This window comes from Empidonax traillii, unplaced genomic scaffold, assembly GCF_003031625.1.
Source record: "Empidonax traillii isolate 1590-97213 ecotype Southwest subspecies unplaced genomic scaffold, ASM303162v1 scaffold575:size619451, whole genome shotgun sequence".
In the NCBI taxonomy this organism is placed as follows: Eukaryota; Metazoa; Chordata; class Aves; order Passeriformes; family Tyrannidae; genus Empidonax; species Empidonax traillii.
Window position 1 is genome coordinate 346,746 of NW_020955768.1, and position 15,221 is coordinate 361,966.

General features: G+C 51.4%; 1 protein-coding gene across 2 annotated transcripts in view; it reads right to left on the bottom strand.

Moving 5' to 3' along the window:
* Positions 1-465: 465 nt before the first annotated feature.
* The window catches only part of ADA (adenosine deaminase), a 17,662-nt gene continuing 2,906 nt past the window's right edge, over positions 466-15,221 (bottom strand). The window contains exons 2-11 of one of the 2 annotated variants that reach the window (XM_027898055.1): positions 11,178-11,239; positions 8,020-8,142; positions 7,743-7,886; positions 6,853-6,968; positions 5,417-5,541; positions 4,249-4,320; positions 3,913-4,014; positions 3,131-3,198; positions 2,638-2,767; positions 466-2,169 (exon numbers count right to left, since the gene is read on the bottom strand). In XM_027898055.1, coding sequence (XP_027753856.1) covers positions 2,068-2,169; positions 2,638-2,767; positions 3,131-3,198; positions 3,913-4,014; positions 4,249-4,320; positions 5,417-5,541; positions 6,853-6,968; positions 7,743-7,886; positions 8,020-8,142; positions 11,178-11,239 — 1,044 coding nt within the window. In that variant the 3' untranslated portion in view covers positions 466-2,067. Of the gene's footprint in view, positions 2,170-2,637; positions 2,768-3,130; positions 3,199-3,912; positions 4,015-4,248; positions 4,321-5,416; positions 5,542-6,852; positions 6,969-7,742; positions 7,887-8,019; positions 8,143-9,808; positions 10,363-11,177; positions 11,240-15,221 lie in introns of those variants that run through there. The other variant, XM_027898056.1, reaches the window with a different exon arrangement.

A 15,221-nucleotide genomic window follows, 5' to 3' on the forward strand; every position in this document is an offset into this window, starting at 1 on the left:
CAAAGTCTTTCGGCAAACGCTCCCCTTCGTGGCCCGGTGGTGCAGCCCAGACTCTCCTGGCTCTGAGCATCAGCCAACAGTGCAAAACCCAGGAGACAGGGATAAAAACCTGTAAACTGCTTCTGATGCACACCAGAAAGAGCACACAGTGATGGCAGTGCTGCTTCCAGCAGGGGTTACACATCCCTTTGATTACTGAAGGGAAAAGGGCACAGGAGGTTGGAACAACCTTCATCCATAAATCCAGCTTGGCTGGCTGGCAAGGGAGCAGGCTTCCTTCCCTCTGGCTGTCAAGGTGCTCCAGCCTGGCAACAGGAGAAGGCAGGAATCAGGCTGCCAAAGCCCCCCTCACACCTTCCAATGGACCCCTTTGGTCTAGCAGGGGTACCAGGGCACATGCTGAAGAGCAAGGGCCACAGTTCCCAACAGTCACCCTTGAAGAGAAAGGCAAAAGGATTTACATTTAATATAAATGTTTTATTAAACAGGATTAACAATCAACTGTCCAGAATCCAAACAAGAAACTCTTCTTCAGAAAGAATTTTTGGAGAGAAATTACCCAAAAAAAAAAAAAGCCTGTTTCTTACCACAATCATGTTCCTAAAAGGGATGCTTTATTTTTTTGCTTTATAAAAGTAAGAAAATCACTCTCTCTTATTCATCTATCTATGTGTATGTATGCACCACGTACTTCAGAGGTGAGTATTTTACTCAGAAGACCAATATGGAAGCCCAGAAAGAATGGAAATACTCCCAGCACACTGGTGCTGCTGGATGAGGCTGGACCAGCCCATGGTCTGTCCGTGGAAATGGTGACCACGGCCCCCTGTCAAAGGCAACTTTTTGGTACAGGATCTTTGGAGTCAGCATCTTGGCAGACAGCTGGGATGCTAAAGCACACCACACACTCACGTCAGAAAACGACGGTCTCTTCTCTGGATGCACAGCTGTATTGAGTAAAAACACCAAAAGGCACCAAAATCACTTGGGGATTTTTTTGGTGAATTTTTCTGTATAAGTTCTCCACCAAACCGAAGATCTGACTTCGAGCCAGTGTTGTAGGTGAGTGGGAGAAGCAATCAGATGGGACCCGAGTCAGCACTGGGCCCTACTTAATTTACTCGTTCAGCCTTAGGAGTGCCTAATGATTATGTCAAATCAGGAAGAGGGCAGAGTCATTAAACCAGCCAATCGACCATGGTTTCTGCAAGTCCTCAACAAAGATAGAGGAAGATCAAACTGCAGTTCACAGGAATTCTCCAGGATGAGTACAAAAGCGGGAAAAGTCCCAGAAGGCAGATTTTGGCCCAAAATGGTAAAATTATGTTCCAACTTCCTATGCATGTGCGAGCATGGTCATGGCCAGCTGCTGAGCACTGCTGTCACCTGCAGTGACACTGGGAGGCCTAATACAGCTCTTGTCCAAGAAAGGATGCCAAAAAAAAATGTATTTTGTTTTAAATGCCCTTCAGAGCTGTGTGTAGGTAGGGCCACCAGCTTTCAGCTTGTTCTTGTTCCAGTCTTGTTAGTACAAGACTAACCCTGTGTAAACAGAGCTGTGAACAAACCCTCCTACCCACAGGGACAGGAATAAAGCCTCTGTGTCTGAAACACCTGCTCCCTCCCTGCCAGCACTAACACACCTCTTCCCTGCAAAGGTGAAGATTAACCCAGGCCACAGTCAGAGTTACAGGTGGTTATTTCAGCACTGCAGACAAGGGCCAGGCAGGTCAGTGGGACAGGACAGGACAGGAAAAACAGGGGAGGTTCTTCTGTTTGCATTTGCAATACAGAAACACTGACAGATGGAGAAGGGAGTCAGGCCAGCAGGCAGATCCAGTCTGCTTGCACAACAGCAGGGTAGGAAGCTGGATATCCATCTGGGAGAGAGTTTGTGGGGTGTAGGTAGGTGAATGCGGTAGTCTGATTCTGATGAGCATTGTAAGGGTTAACACAGGGCTGCCAGGAATAGAGACCGACTCTGGGCACCTCCTCCCCGAGCTGCCACTGGCACAGAGGAGTCAGCACAGGAGGAAGGGCCCTGCTCCCCGCTGGTCACAGGGAGGGTCACGACGCATTGGGGACCATCCCATAGGCTTCATACAGCTTGGTGAGCAGCTCCTGCTTTTCCTTCTCGGGTAAGAAGCTGGACTGGGCTGCGTTGATGTTCTGGGGAAGGAGAAGGGAGACATTAAAACTCATCAGACATGAACACGTGGCTGTGCACAGCCCAACATCTGGCTCTGAGCAGCAACGGGTGAGGGAGAGTGTGAAGTTTCCACTCTCACATTCATTTCCATGGCCTTGTTTTACAGGGCAACTGCTCTGGCCCATCACTAGAGCAGTGCCAAGAGGAATGAGACAGGCACAAAGCAAAGGTTTTTAAGTACTTTGGGATTTTTGGAATATGCAAAAAAGACGCAGCCCCTCAGAGCCCACCCTGCGCCCACACCCTGCTCCCCACAGTGCTCCAGACCCCCCTCCAGGAGTTCAGCACCCTCTCAGCCTCCTGCTTACAAGGCCAGGGCAGCATTTTCTGATTTCCATTAAAACTTCTTCAGCTCATAGAGAAAAACCAGCAGGTTGTTCTGGGCTGCACCAGGACACCAGCAGAGCACCCAGACAGGCCTGACTTACAACTCTCTTGAACTCCTCTTCAGTGAAGCCCATGTCTTCCTTGAGTATGCCATAGTCCTTGTCAATGGTGGAGTTAAAGATGAGGGGGTCATCTGTGTTTATAGAATAGTTGGCACGATCCTTCTTAAATCTGTAAGGAAATGGGGCTGAAGTGGTTGGTAAAGCAAAGACCTCGGGGCTGTCCCTGCAGATGGAACTGCTGGAGGCAGACATGGAGCGTGGCTTCTGTCCCCACAGCTCTGCACTGACCTGCCAGTAGTGGCTGGGGTGCAGCACCTCCTGGCCCACAGATCAGAGCAGGAGGGACAGGACAGCCAACCCAAGGGACCCCCTGCACCCCTCCAGCTGCACCAGCCCCCCCCGTGCCAAAGGACAAGGATGTGCCACATTGTCCTGCATAATTAGATGGGCCTTAGCTTTGTAAAGCAATAAAGCAGCTATAATCAAGCCAAATCCTGGTTATTTAAGACAGCATATAATGGTGAAGTCTTACTGTATGACGGGGTGTTTGGTGAAGTCGGGAGAACATGCTCCAGTGAGATAACTGGACCAAGGGCAGACCTGTTTGGGGGAGTTAAGCATGAAAACCAGAATCAAGCACGCAGATCTGAACCCCAGCTGTGGACACAGATAGCTCAGCACACTGGTAAAGCCAGATACAGGCTTAGAGCTTTGTTCACAGCTGTCCCTCAGTGCTACTCTGATGGACCAGTGCACGTCCAGGACGTGCAAAGAGCCCACAACCCCCATGACAGCAACAGGAGCCAGTGGGACATTTGCCACGGCCAGTCAGTCACCAGAGATGGGCCAACCACAGTTAGAAAACCCCTGCCATTAAGTATATACACATATATTCCATCTCTTAGCTGGATATGACCATTCTGGGAAAAAGCCAAGGAAATCTGCACATGCACAGTAACTCTCGGGCACTTCCACCCTCTAACCAGACTTGCTCTGGTACAGCAGCCTGATTTGTGGGAGGAGGAGCCTGCAGACTTGAGGTATATAAATTAGTGAATAATCCCTCCAGAATTTATCCTCAGCCACACCAAAACCCATTCTTTCCGCTGCACCCCTCCCACAGGCTGCTGTGTTCCAGCAAACAGGCAGGTGCCCCCAGCATTTCTGCTGTGGAGCTTTGGGCACCTGGGGTCAGTGCAATGTGTGTGGTCAGCACTTGGGTGGCAGGCCGTGTCCCTGGCTGCAGCTCAGCCCAAACAAAGGCTGGTTTTCCACTCAGACAGCAGCTGTCACGCTCCCACCGCACACCCTTACCTCAAAATGCATCTTTGTTCTCAGCAGCTCCTTGTAGAGCTCAGGGTCCTCCACGACGTGGTACCCGTGGCCAACACGCTCGGCCTTCAGGACATAAACTGCCTAAAGAGAGCACAGGAGGACCACTCACAGGCTCTGAGCCCAGCTCAGCTCCTGCCCTGAGACCCATCCCACTGCAGGGACAACCCACACTAACCCTGCTCCTGGGGTGGCCATTCCCACCCACCGGGCCATGTCCCCAGTGTTTGCTGTGCTGTGGCTCCACAGAGGGCTGGGACACCTCTCTGCCAGGGCATTTCCCAGCCCTGCCCCTCTCCCTGCCCCGACCCCTCGTACCTCCTTGACCATGGCAGCCGGGCCGGCCTCCCCAGCGTGGACAGTGCGATGAATCCCAGCTCTCTCAGCTTCCTGCAGAACAAGGCACACCATGTTCCTGTCATGACCAACCAACCCAAAAAAGCCTTTGCCAGGGTGGCCCAGAGTCCTCCTGGGCTTTGGGAAGCCTGGCTGCTGGGGAAGGGCCACCCAGCTGGCAGCAGCAGGCAGGCTGCAAGCCCCATCCTGCAGCAGCCGCTCCTCACAGACAGCCCTTCAGGGCTCTGCACTCAGGAGGGGTTTTTTTCAGTTAATACAGCTGGGAGTGGGGTTTGCTTCAGCATCTCAGAGCCTGAGCGAGCCCCTGGCACAGAGACAAGATGCACCCTTCAGATGGAGGAGGCTGGACCTGGCTACTGCTGGCACAGCAGGGCAGGATAGGACACACCTGCCCATCTGTTCATACACTCTGTGCCTGTCTCTTGGTTTATAATCACTCTGACTATCCAGCTCAGCAGTGCAGGCAGACTTTGTATCAGCTCCCACTGAGGGGGTGAAGACCACAGGAAGCCCCATGTGCTTTCAGACCTGAGCGCTGCTTGCAGACCAGTGGTTGTGCACAACCTCCTCCTCCACTGATGGAGGGGACTAACAACCCCAAATTCCCACCAGCAAAGAGGAACAGGACTTTCCCTTAGAACCTTTGCAAAGGCTGAGGTCTAGCAAGAGTCTGGGATCAGGTTCCTGAAGCTATTGCAGTGTTTGTATTTGAGATAATCAGATAAAAGCCCTTCAAACCTGCAGCTTCTTCTCAGCTCCTCGGGTGATTTCTGGCAGACTGGAAAGGTCAGTCCCTTCCACCCATGGTTCCACTGAGCTCCAGGAGCCGACAGCAGTGGGGCGGGGGATGATCTGGGCCCCACGTCACTTTTGTCACACTCGGTGTAACAGGGTAGCGTGCCAAACCCCAGCTCTAAGGCCACGTTTAAGCACTGATGCCTGCCATTAATCATTTAGGAAATATAAACAAACACTTGTGCTATTTAACTGCATGTTTTTAATAGCTGCAATGCATTTTTAAGTTGTCCCAGCTGCCTGCAGTCGGAAGAACGTGCTGCCTGTCCCTTCACACGTCCCCTTGATATGTATTTCTCTTGTCATTTCTTTTAAGAAGTTTAATTCCACAAACCTCATAAGCCTTCTTATGGTCAGAGTAATTCTCCACCTTAATGCACTCATCCCCAGCCAGGTCAACGGCCACCACGGAGTTGTTTCGATACTTCTTGCAGAGCTCCACCACCTCTGGAGACCAGCCTGCAAGAGACAGCACCAGGGTTCAGGAGGAAGCATTTTAATGAACAAATCTTGGTCCTAGGACTAGAAGGTTAGTGCTGTTTTCTTTGGTCTTTCCTAAAATGTGATGCTCAAAAAAAAAAAAAAAAACAAACCTCCTAGAAAAGTCTGTCGTCTTCAGGCAAACGAAAGCTGTCAGCTGATCAAGTCTGTCATCAAGGAGCCCAAATGCATTCACCAGCTCTAAAACTGCTCTTACCATGTTCTTGCCAGGATGCCATGCTCTATTATAGGGCATCCTCGACTTCCCTGGGGCAAGATGATAGATTCTACTCCTGGTGGGAGGGAGCTGAACTTTTATCTATTTGACGTCAGTGAGAAAGAGAGTAACAAGTGGCTGGCAATTACTTCAGAGCTCTCTCTGATCAGGATAGATAACCTCTGGTAAGGGACATGCATCTACCAGCTCACACAGCACTTAACCTTAGCAGAAAGGCCAAGAAACAGAGATAAACAGTAGTGTTAATAATTAACAGGCACCTGCTGTGTGCATACAACCCCCAAACCATACGAACACATAAGATGATGTGTGCAACTTCATCTTCTTTTTGTTTTCATCAGTTCCCAACTCACTGGGTTAGAGCCACTATTTTATTAACCCACTGAAATGCTGGAAATCAGGTTTTCTTCCTATTCTGAGTCACAGCACCTGTTCCTGACCAAGTTCAGAGCTGCTGATTTTTTAAAAAAAGTTTTATGTACGTGTTTAAAGTATATTTGACTCGTATTTTCAGTTTAAGCCAGCAGAGACTGACTGCAGCCAGTGGATTCTCTGGCTGCCCCTTGATCCAGGCTAAGGAAGGAGCACGTGCTGCTGTAGCAGCAGGACCATGAGCAGGCAAGTGTGAGATCTCAGTCCCCCTTCCATGACCATTTGCTCTCAGACCCACCAGACAGTAGGTGCAAGTGCTCCCTGTGCCAATGGCTTTGACTGGCCCAAGGGGTGCTCTGGCCTTCGGGCAGGGAGCAGAGATCACAGCTCCCCAGGGAGAGGACACACCAGCCCGTTCTGCCTCTCCAGCAAGACGTTTCACATCCTGGCCATACCCCCCGCCCCCCACTCTCACATCCAGCAGACCTTCTCCCCCCAGTGAAGGGAGCAGAGGACCCCACCAAGAAAGAACTCCTCCTCAGCTCTGTCTGGCCCTGCATCAGCCCCAGGGAGCAGAGCTCCCCCCACGTTTGTGCAGGGACCCAAACCCAGGGGCCGTGCCCCCCCCGCCACGCGTCAGGGAAGGGGAGCAGAGCAGCAGGGCAGCTGCAATACATTACTTGGCATATGGCGCATGCAGCATAGAATAGACCTGGCTTTGATGTGGAAATCCCTCTCTCCATCCTGCAGTCCCTGATTTACGAGCTGAACCACTTCATCTGGAGTGAGGTCTCCCCTGCAGGGAAGAAAAGCCATCAGCAAGAGGGCAGAGAGCAGCCAGGGAGGCAGGCAGGACACAGGCTGCCCGGGGCTCCACGCGCCTCGACATCCAGAGACACCTGATGAGATTACCCAGCACTCGTGAGCACCTTTTACACCCATGCCATGCCCACATTTACCAGATGTCGGGCACAGGAGCACGTGAAGGTGACAATAAGATTTAGAAATGCCTCAGGGAACCAGGGGCAAATCCTGGCCAGAGGAAACCCCCTCTTTGCCAGAGCATCTCATTAGGGCACACACCTGCCTGCAGCCAGGCAGGGGCAAGCACGGGGCTCAGTGCCCACCACAGCACACTTTGGAGGGGCCACAGAGCCCAGCACTGATTTAACAGGAGGCACACATCACAGAGGGGATGACATGCAAGCAAGGGATCGGATCACCAGCCCCCTCCAACGCCACCCACCATCTCTGCCGGCTCAAATTCCCGTTTTGCAGGCAGCCCATCTGTGAACGCTGCTTTGCCTCGCACAGAGAACAGCGGGCTGAGCACAGCTGCCCTGCACATGCAGAATCTGGGGACAGTGCAAGGGGTGTCAAAACACAGCAGCACCCAGAGGTATTTAAGATGAAAAACCCTGCAGGTGGGAGAGAGAGGTGGAAGCACGCTGGTGCTCGCTGCAGGGCGGGGAGAAAGGAGCTTTGGTCACAGCAGGCTGTTGTGTGGGCCGTGCCTTCTCCATGCCCAACTGGCCACCCACCAGCCCCCTGGCACAGCAGGATCACTCACTCAGCTTGTCCCCAGGGGATGGGATCCACGCCGGAGTTGGCCAGGAGGTGAGGGCTGTACCGAACCTCCACGTAGGCGATCCCTTCCTTCGCCTTGGTCTCCACAAACTCGTAGGCGATTCTCCTCACGGCCTCACGGTCACCCCTGCAGGGACAGCAGGGCCACCCATTGCTGGGGCTGCTCCCCCTCAGGGCACACCCAAGGGGAACCTCCAAGGCTGAGCCAAGGGATGCTGCCAAGGGTTGAGGGGGAAGAACCAAAAAAATGGGGTACTTACGCAATAGCGGGCATGTAGTAATTAAATTTCTCTAGAAAGAGGGGAAGTGTCAGCGGGGTGTCATAGCTGACGTACTTCAGGAGCTCCTCAACGGTGTCACCCGGGAGAGGGATCCCTCTTTTCCTGCAGATGAAGACACGTGTCACTGACAGGGAAGGTTACCACGGTTTTCATCAGTTTCACGCAGCGATCCCATCCCGACCTGGCAGCACCCACACCGCTCCTTCCCCGAGGAGACACAGCACACACTGTCCTTCCAAAACCTCCTCGTGGATGCTGCCCTGAATCCCAGCGGGGAGGAAGGCCATCCAAAACACAGGCAAAGCACAAACAAACCGAAACACAAGCCCAGACTGACCCCGCAGGAACACAGCCAGGGCACATTTTAAAGCTTAAGAAGGAGTTCATCTAAAGGGGCTCTGGATTATTTCTTGGCACCTCCTAGTCCTAGGAGCAGAATTGCCAAAATTCTTTAGAAAAGTCAATATCCACTTAGGCAGGCTCAAAGGTTTGAAAAATCGAGGGGATGCTCCAAGGCCTGGGATCGTGCAGGCAGAAGTGGCTCAGGGGCTCAGTTCCTGCGAGTCAGCTGGTTCCCAAGCCCAGCACTGTGGTGGCATCTTCTCTGACACGCAGGAGCAAATGGCAACAACTGCTCTCACCAAAGGGATAGTGATGCTAAAGCCCATTTAAGGGCTCCCAAGAGGGAAGAGGCCATTTTTCCCCGGAGCAGCTGGAGAACTGTGTGGGGGAAGGTGTCCCCAGTGCAGTGGGGCGACAGCTGGGCTGCCAGCCAAGGGTGCTTCAGGCTTCCTGGGCAGGCTTTGCCACCCCCACACTCTGGTACCTTGCACGAGCCAACGTAAATTTGGAATAATAACCAGACATTCATTTTTAATCCCCTTTCCTGCCACAATGAATTACAGCTAATTGGTGGATCTCTGCTAATGGAGACAAAACACCGCAGACAGCTCTATTGTCCCGATGCCAGCAACCATTCCAGGGAGCCATGCAGGGACACAGTCCAAAGGACCCTGCTCCTGGGCTCAGTAAACACTGCTCCTTCCCCTCTTGGCCAGGAAGGAAACCAGCCCCACGCTCAGCCCTCACATGCCATCTGCACAGATTAAGTTGCTGGCACCCAGCAGGGAACACTCCTCGTTGCCAAGGCATTGGTTTTCCTCCCTGCCTTGCCCTTTCCATGGCACTGACACATCAGTCTCTGCTCTAGGAACCGGCAGGCACCTTCCTCCACCTGCCCAGGGAAAGTTTCCTGCAGCAAAGCCACTTCCCTGACATTTTCCTGTGCTTCCCAAAGGATTGGCAGCAGCAGCAGCGCTTTGGGATGACCCACCCTGGAGTCAGGTCTCTGGATCAGGAGGTCTGATGGATCATGCCAGTGTGGCTCTGGGAGCTGCTGCTGCCCCATCCAGCCCTGCTGGTGGGTGAGATCCTGAAGCAAAGCTGCTCCAGGGGAAGGTGCTCGTACCCCCCAGCCCCTCGGTGTCCTGCCCAGAGCTGCCTCCAGCCACGGGCACACCACACACAGCGTCCCACCTTGGAAAGGGCACCTCTCCTGGGGACACCCCGTCCCATGGGGGATCTGCCACGGCTCTAAACCCTCTGGCTGGGCAGGAGGGGGATGCAAACCTTGACTCAGACCTGACAGAACTGGAGACAAAGTTTCTAAAAACGGCGGAGTTCAGCACTGCTCAAGGGACCTTGTGCATCCCAGCAACTCGGGGTTATATTATGCCACCACCTGGCAAATTTATTTCCAGCTATTTACCTTTAAAAATAGACCACAAGGAGCTTTCTGTGCCCAGGGTGAGGTTATTGAGGCACTCAGTCCCCTACAGCCTCCTGCACTGCCCCACTGCCTTTTTTGTGTGTGAGTGCAAGTTTTAGAGCTCACGAATAGCACAGCCTTGCTCCACCCAAGGCCTGGCAGCTCTGGGGGATGCCAGGGCTGTTTAAAAATAAGAGGGAACTCGGCACACACTCAGGCAATGAAGGTTTTTGCCCTGTGCAAGGATCCTGGCACAGGATCCCCAGACAGCCAGGGCCTCCTGGACTTCAGGGCTCCTACAACCTTCTACACTGGCATTCTCCCTTTGCTGGTAGAGGGGCCCAGCAGAGCCTCAGGGAGTCACCACTGACTCACCTGTCCCATTTGGACCTGTATTCCAGCCTTGCAGCCCCCCAGCAGGAACCCTGACTCAGCTCAGTGCCAACACCCTGCAATGGATGGGATGGACAGCTCTGATCCACCCTCCTTGCTCTGACTACACTGCAAAAGGTATGGCCATGCCCTGCAGAAAAAGCTACTGCAGAAAGAATATTCCCCCTAGGACTGCACTGCCTTGGAGTCTGCTGGGCTCACAGGCTGCCAGAACTGCTTCCCATCCTCCTCTCAACTGGTTTCCTCCCCAGAGTTGTGCCCGAGAGCTGTTCCCCGAAATCCTTAAGCTCACAACCTTCTCGATCTGAGCGTATCAGTGACAGCTGGAAGAAATCTTGTTTATTTTGCCTGCAAGCGTGGAGCCAGGTCCTGGCAGCAGTTAATCATTCACCCCAGTGCTTCCCACACCATCCACGCTGAAGGCAGAAGATGCACGTGGGCTCTGTCAAGGAAACAAACCTCTCCCCAAGCCACTGCCCGGTGCTTCCCAGGGTCACCCACACGCAACTCCTTGACTGCTGACACCAGGCAGACAGCCTGGGGTTCAGAGGCACCTGGCAGGGTGGGATTTCCCTCCTAGATCATAGAACAGCACCACCAACAGCACCAAGACAACGCTCCCAGCCTGCTGTCGTTGCTTTTGCAGTTTGGAATATGGAGAAAGGAGTCAGAAAACAGCTACTCTGCCGTGTCCTGGTCACACTTCAAAGGCCTTTCTCATGGTGGCTCCTCTTGGCTTGCCTGGCTCACAAATCCATGACCACCTTGCTCATGTTCCTGCTACCTGTGCAGCCCCACTGCCCTCTGGGATGTGCTCAGTGTCCACTGCAGCCAGAGGACCCATCTGGGCAGAGGCAGCACCAGCACCAGCCAGGTTTGCTGCCTGCAGGAGCTCTCCTGTCACAGACCTGGACAAGCAGAAGGGATGGTGCTCTGGAACTGCAGCTCCCAGAGCTTTCTTCACCCCACAGCTCACCTGCCAAAGTACAAGATCGTCTCTGGCCTGATGGCTCCATCCAGGTGGACGTGAAGCTCAACCTGCAATAAGAAAAATGGGTCAGGTATTCTCAGAGCTACAGCAAAAGTTCGGAGAGAAGTAGCTGGTACTCACATGGGTATAAATGCAGCCAATACAGGGACCAAATCGTGACAAGGAAGCACAGAAATGTTTTTAAAATATAAGCATTATAAAGTTTATTTTTCAACATTTAAGTACTAAGTATTTTCTTACAGCTGCTGCAGCTCACACATTTAATGAATCTTTAGAAAATTATTCTGTTTCCAGTAATTTTCAGGGAACTGCCCTATCCTTATTCAGCTTGAATGGTTCAGAGTTTGGGAAGAGTGAAAAAAAGCAAACCCCAAACACCTTTGCTTTCCAGCTTGCTGCTCCTTGAAGTCACAGGCAGCCAAACACCAATTAATTTGCTAAGAGTCATTACAGAAACTTTGACTTCACTTCCACGAATCAGCTCCTGATGGGTTGTTAATTACTTGGTATTATCAGAGCTTACAGGACCTCTAATCCTACACAAGAGGTCAGTCCCATGGTACAAGGTGCTGTAAAAAATAATAACAAGTTGTCCCACAGAGCTACCAAGCCGGTGTCAAAATGAAACACTTAAATTTTTACTCATTAAAGATGGGACAGTAACTCAGGTCTTTTCACTCTGAAACCCCGTTTCCCAATTATTGCTGAAACACTGGATTTTGGAGAAAGAGCCCCAGAAAAACAAAAATAAGTTTTTTCCATTAGCCAGCTGGGGCTTTTGGAGGAACACCACAGATGCAATTTGGAAGTCGAACTGGGAAGGAAAATATTAGCTGTAAAATGTTCTAGCTAGATATTCATCTTTCCAGAACTGTTTTCTTTTAAGAAACGGCACAGCCTCCAAAATGCACGTTTAATTTTTTTTTTTTTTATCAGATTTGATCAAACTAAAGCAGGAACTTGATACACCGAGTTGTTAGTTGTTACATCCTGCACATTTTCCTGCGTAGATGTTTGCTGCAGGACGCAGAGGGTGAGAACTGAGCAGGGCTCAGAAGAGGACTGGATATTTGCATGGATAATTAAACCACCCAGGGTTACTAATTAAAAATCCACAGACCCTCTGGCATCAGGGTATGTATCAAACAATAACTACGAGGAGCTGGGAGGGGAAATGAGCGAGCGGTCCCTGCGAGCAGAGCAAGGCAGGCCTGTCCACCTCCTTTGGATCCTCCGGGATCCAGGTGCATGAGCTCAGCATGCAGGTGCCAGGCTCAGGACAGCTCCAGCTGCTGATCCTGCACTGTTGCAATCAGCAGGCCCAGGGGTCAGGAACATGCCCACAGACACCACTGTTAGCAGGCTGTAAAAAACATCCCCGTCACTTCCCCTACCCTTAAGATACGATCTGAATCTACAGGGAGGAAGATTTTAAAAGGGCAGAACCTGCTTTTTTCCCCCCCACCTCGAGTTACACAATCCTGCCGATGAGGACTCAATGTCCTGCAAAGCAGCAGATAAAATAACACATCACGGACACGATCTGCATCGCCAGATGTGGACGCCTGGCACGCTTTCCACTCTTGGGCTCCAATTCCTATTTCAAAACCAGGCAAGCTCCACTCTTTGAGATATTCAACAGCCCTTGTGACTTTCTGATGGATAAAACTTGCAGGCGTGGAACTTGCTCACGCTGGATTTAAAAACCAAGCAACCCAGACCTATCGAGGTCTTCTCACTCCAAACACTTCTCGAGTGTTTCCTGCAAGAACATCCCAATGTGGCATTTCCGTCAGTGGGAATGCAGATTCCATGGTGTCCTTTGTCCATGCAAGTCAACTCCTCCTGCCACTTCTGCAGGTGAGATGCTTGTAAAGCAGCAAGGTTCCTCTCCAACACCAGCAACAGGCTCTTCCTCCCCTGCCAGCATTTCGTTGGGTCTGGAGGCACCTGAACTAAGGCTGCTCAGTGCTGTTCAAACCAAAAAGGTTTGGGTTTCCCCAGGATCAGTGCTTGAGGGCATGGTTTCCTGCAGCTGAGAAGCAATCTATGCTATTTAGATAGCCAAAGGACACTCAAGAGAAGATGGAAAGGTGTGCCTTAAAGGGTTCTAGATAAGGATGCAATCAGCAGAGGCACAACCCAGCAGCTCATCTCCCCTGGGTGACTTGCTGGCAAACCCCCAGGCTTGCAGGTCTGTGGGAGGCTGCTCGCTGCAGATTACATTTCAGCTCTCTTCCTGAGTGTTTGTTTTGGGTAAACAAAGCATAAGACTTTTCCAGACACAAGTGGGTGACACGACCTTGCCTGAAGCCAAGGAAAGCACCCAGATAGAGATGAAAGAGTTTTCTCTGAACTGTGGCTCCAGGAGATGATGCCTGAGCAAGCAGAAATAATGATGGATGCAGGAGCCCAGTGCCTTTTCCAGGGCTCTGCTCCTTGGCACACAGAGCTCCACTGGCACGTGGTTTCTCACCCCAAACCCTCCGGTTTATTTGGAGCGGAAACTTGGGCGCACAAATTAAATGGGAATCTCAGCACTGCTCCAGGCCCAGTGCTGCAGCAGCACTGCAGAGGAGCCTCCAACCATTCCAGGGCCACTGATCATAAAGGCAGAGAAAGGTCTGGGTTGGAAAGGAACTCAAAGGTCATTTAGATTTAGCTCCAACCTCCCTGCCATGGGCAGGGGTTGCCACCCACTAAGCCAGTTTGATGCCTTCCCTTCTCGCAGCCAACCTGGATGTGGCAGCCCTTGTTCTGATGAAGAACAAGAAAGCAGCAGAGAGAGCTCTCCAATGCTTTTCCTGGGGCAGGAGATTTGCTCTTCCCCCAGCTGCAGCCACACTTGTGTCCCTCTGCACCTCCACCGATCCCCTGCCAGCGCATCAAAAACCCAGGGCACAGTTCAGTACAAACCTTTAGTTTTGCTTAAAGAGTTGTTGAAAGCCAGAGGGATGAGTTCAAAAGGTGTAACTGGCTGTAAATTGTGCGGCCTCAGCACAGACAGCCCCCAGCAAGGCCACCAGAGCAAACCCAGCGCTTTCCATTTTTATGCAAAAAAAAAAAAGGTTCAGGTCAACCAGGGCACGTGACTCACTGGTGCAGATATCAGCAAGTTGGGTCAGATTTCGAAAAGGAGAAGTTTTGAGGGCTCTGGCGTGACTTCTCTGGCAATATTGTAATGTTTTCTTTGAGGCTTAATAAGCTTCAAAAATGAATTCAAACACAAAATGAGGTACTCAAACAAGTATGTTCCATTCCAAGATCAAGTCTGATTATTTTCAATTTAGTGAAATTAGGAGGAAAAAGTTAACCCAACGTTCAAAGTATTTTCAGCCACAGTAAACCCAATACAATTTCTCTATTAGAGTTTGCTCAGCAGACCATGGCAGAGCAGTTAACTGCTCAGTTTGCCTATTATATGGCATAAAAAGAGCCATCCAAGCTAAGGCACTTGAAGGATTTTCTGTATTGGGTAGTTCTAGGTATTTCTTAAAATACATGCAGTGTCCAAAGTCAGTCCTAACACCACGGTAAAAGTAACACCAACTGCAGCTGGTAAAGTGGCATCATTTTAAAACCCTTAACAGTGACTTTGCCCACGATTATTTATCAGGCCATTAAAAGCTGATAATTTAAATTCATTCTATTAATCTCAATAGCTGAAAACCAGGGTAATTATCGCTGAGAGCAAAGTTGAACAAGAGATAAGACAAATGCCAATCACTGCAAAAAAGAATAAACTGTGTTTCCCAAATACTGGGAACACCATCCTCCTGGCACCAACCCCTCAAGCTCCACTGACCTCAGTACGAGACCCCTGGTGACGTTAAGGGGTGATGGTGGCTGTGTGCCATCACAGGTGATGCCTCCCACGGGGTGGTGTGTCTTGCAGGAACACCTGCCCAGTGTGACCCCGATGCTCATGTCCCAAACCAGCATCCAGCAGCAGAGCTACCCCAGCTACTGGGAGGGAGTGGGCCTTGACCCCAGAAACTCCTGTTCCCATCCTTCTCCCCACAGCACAGC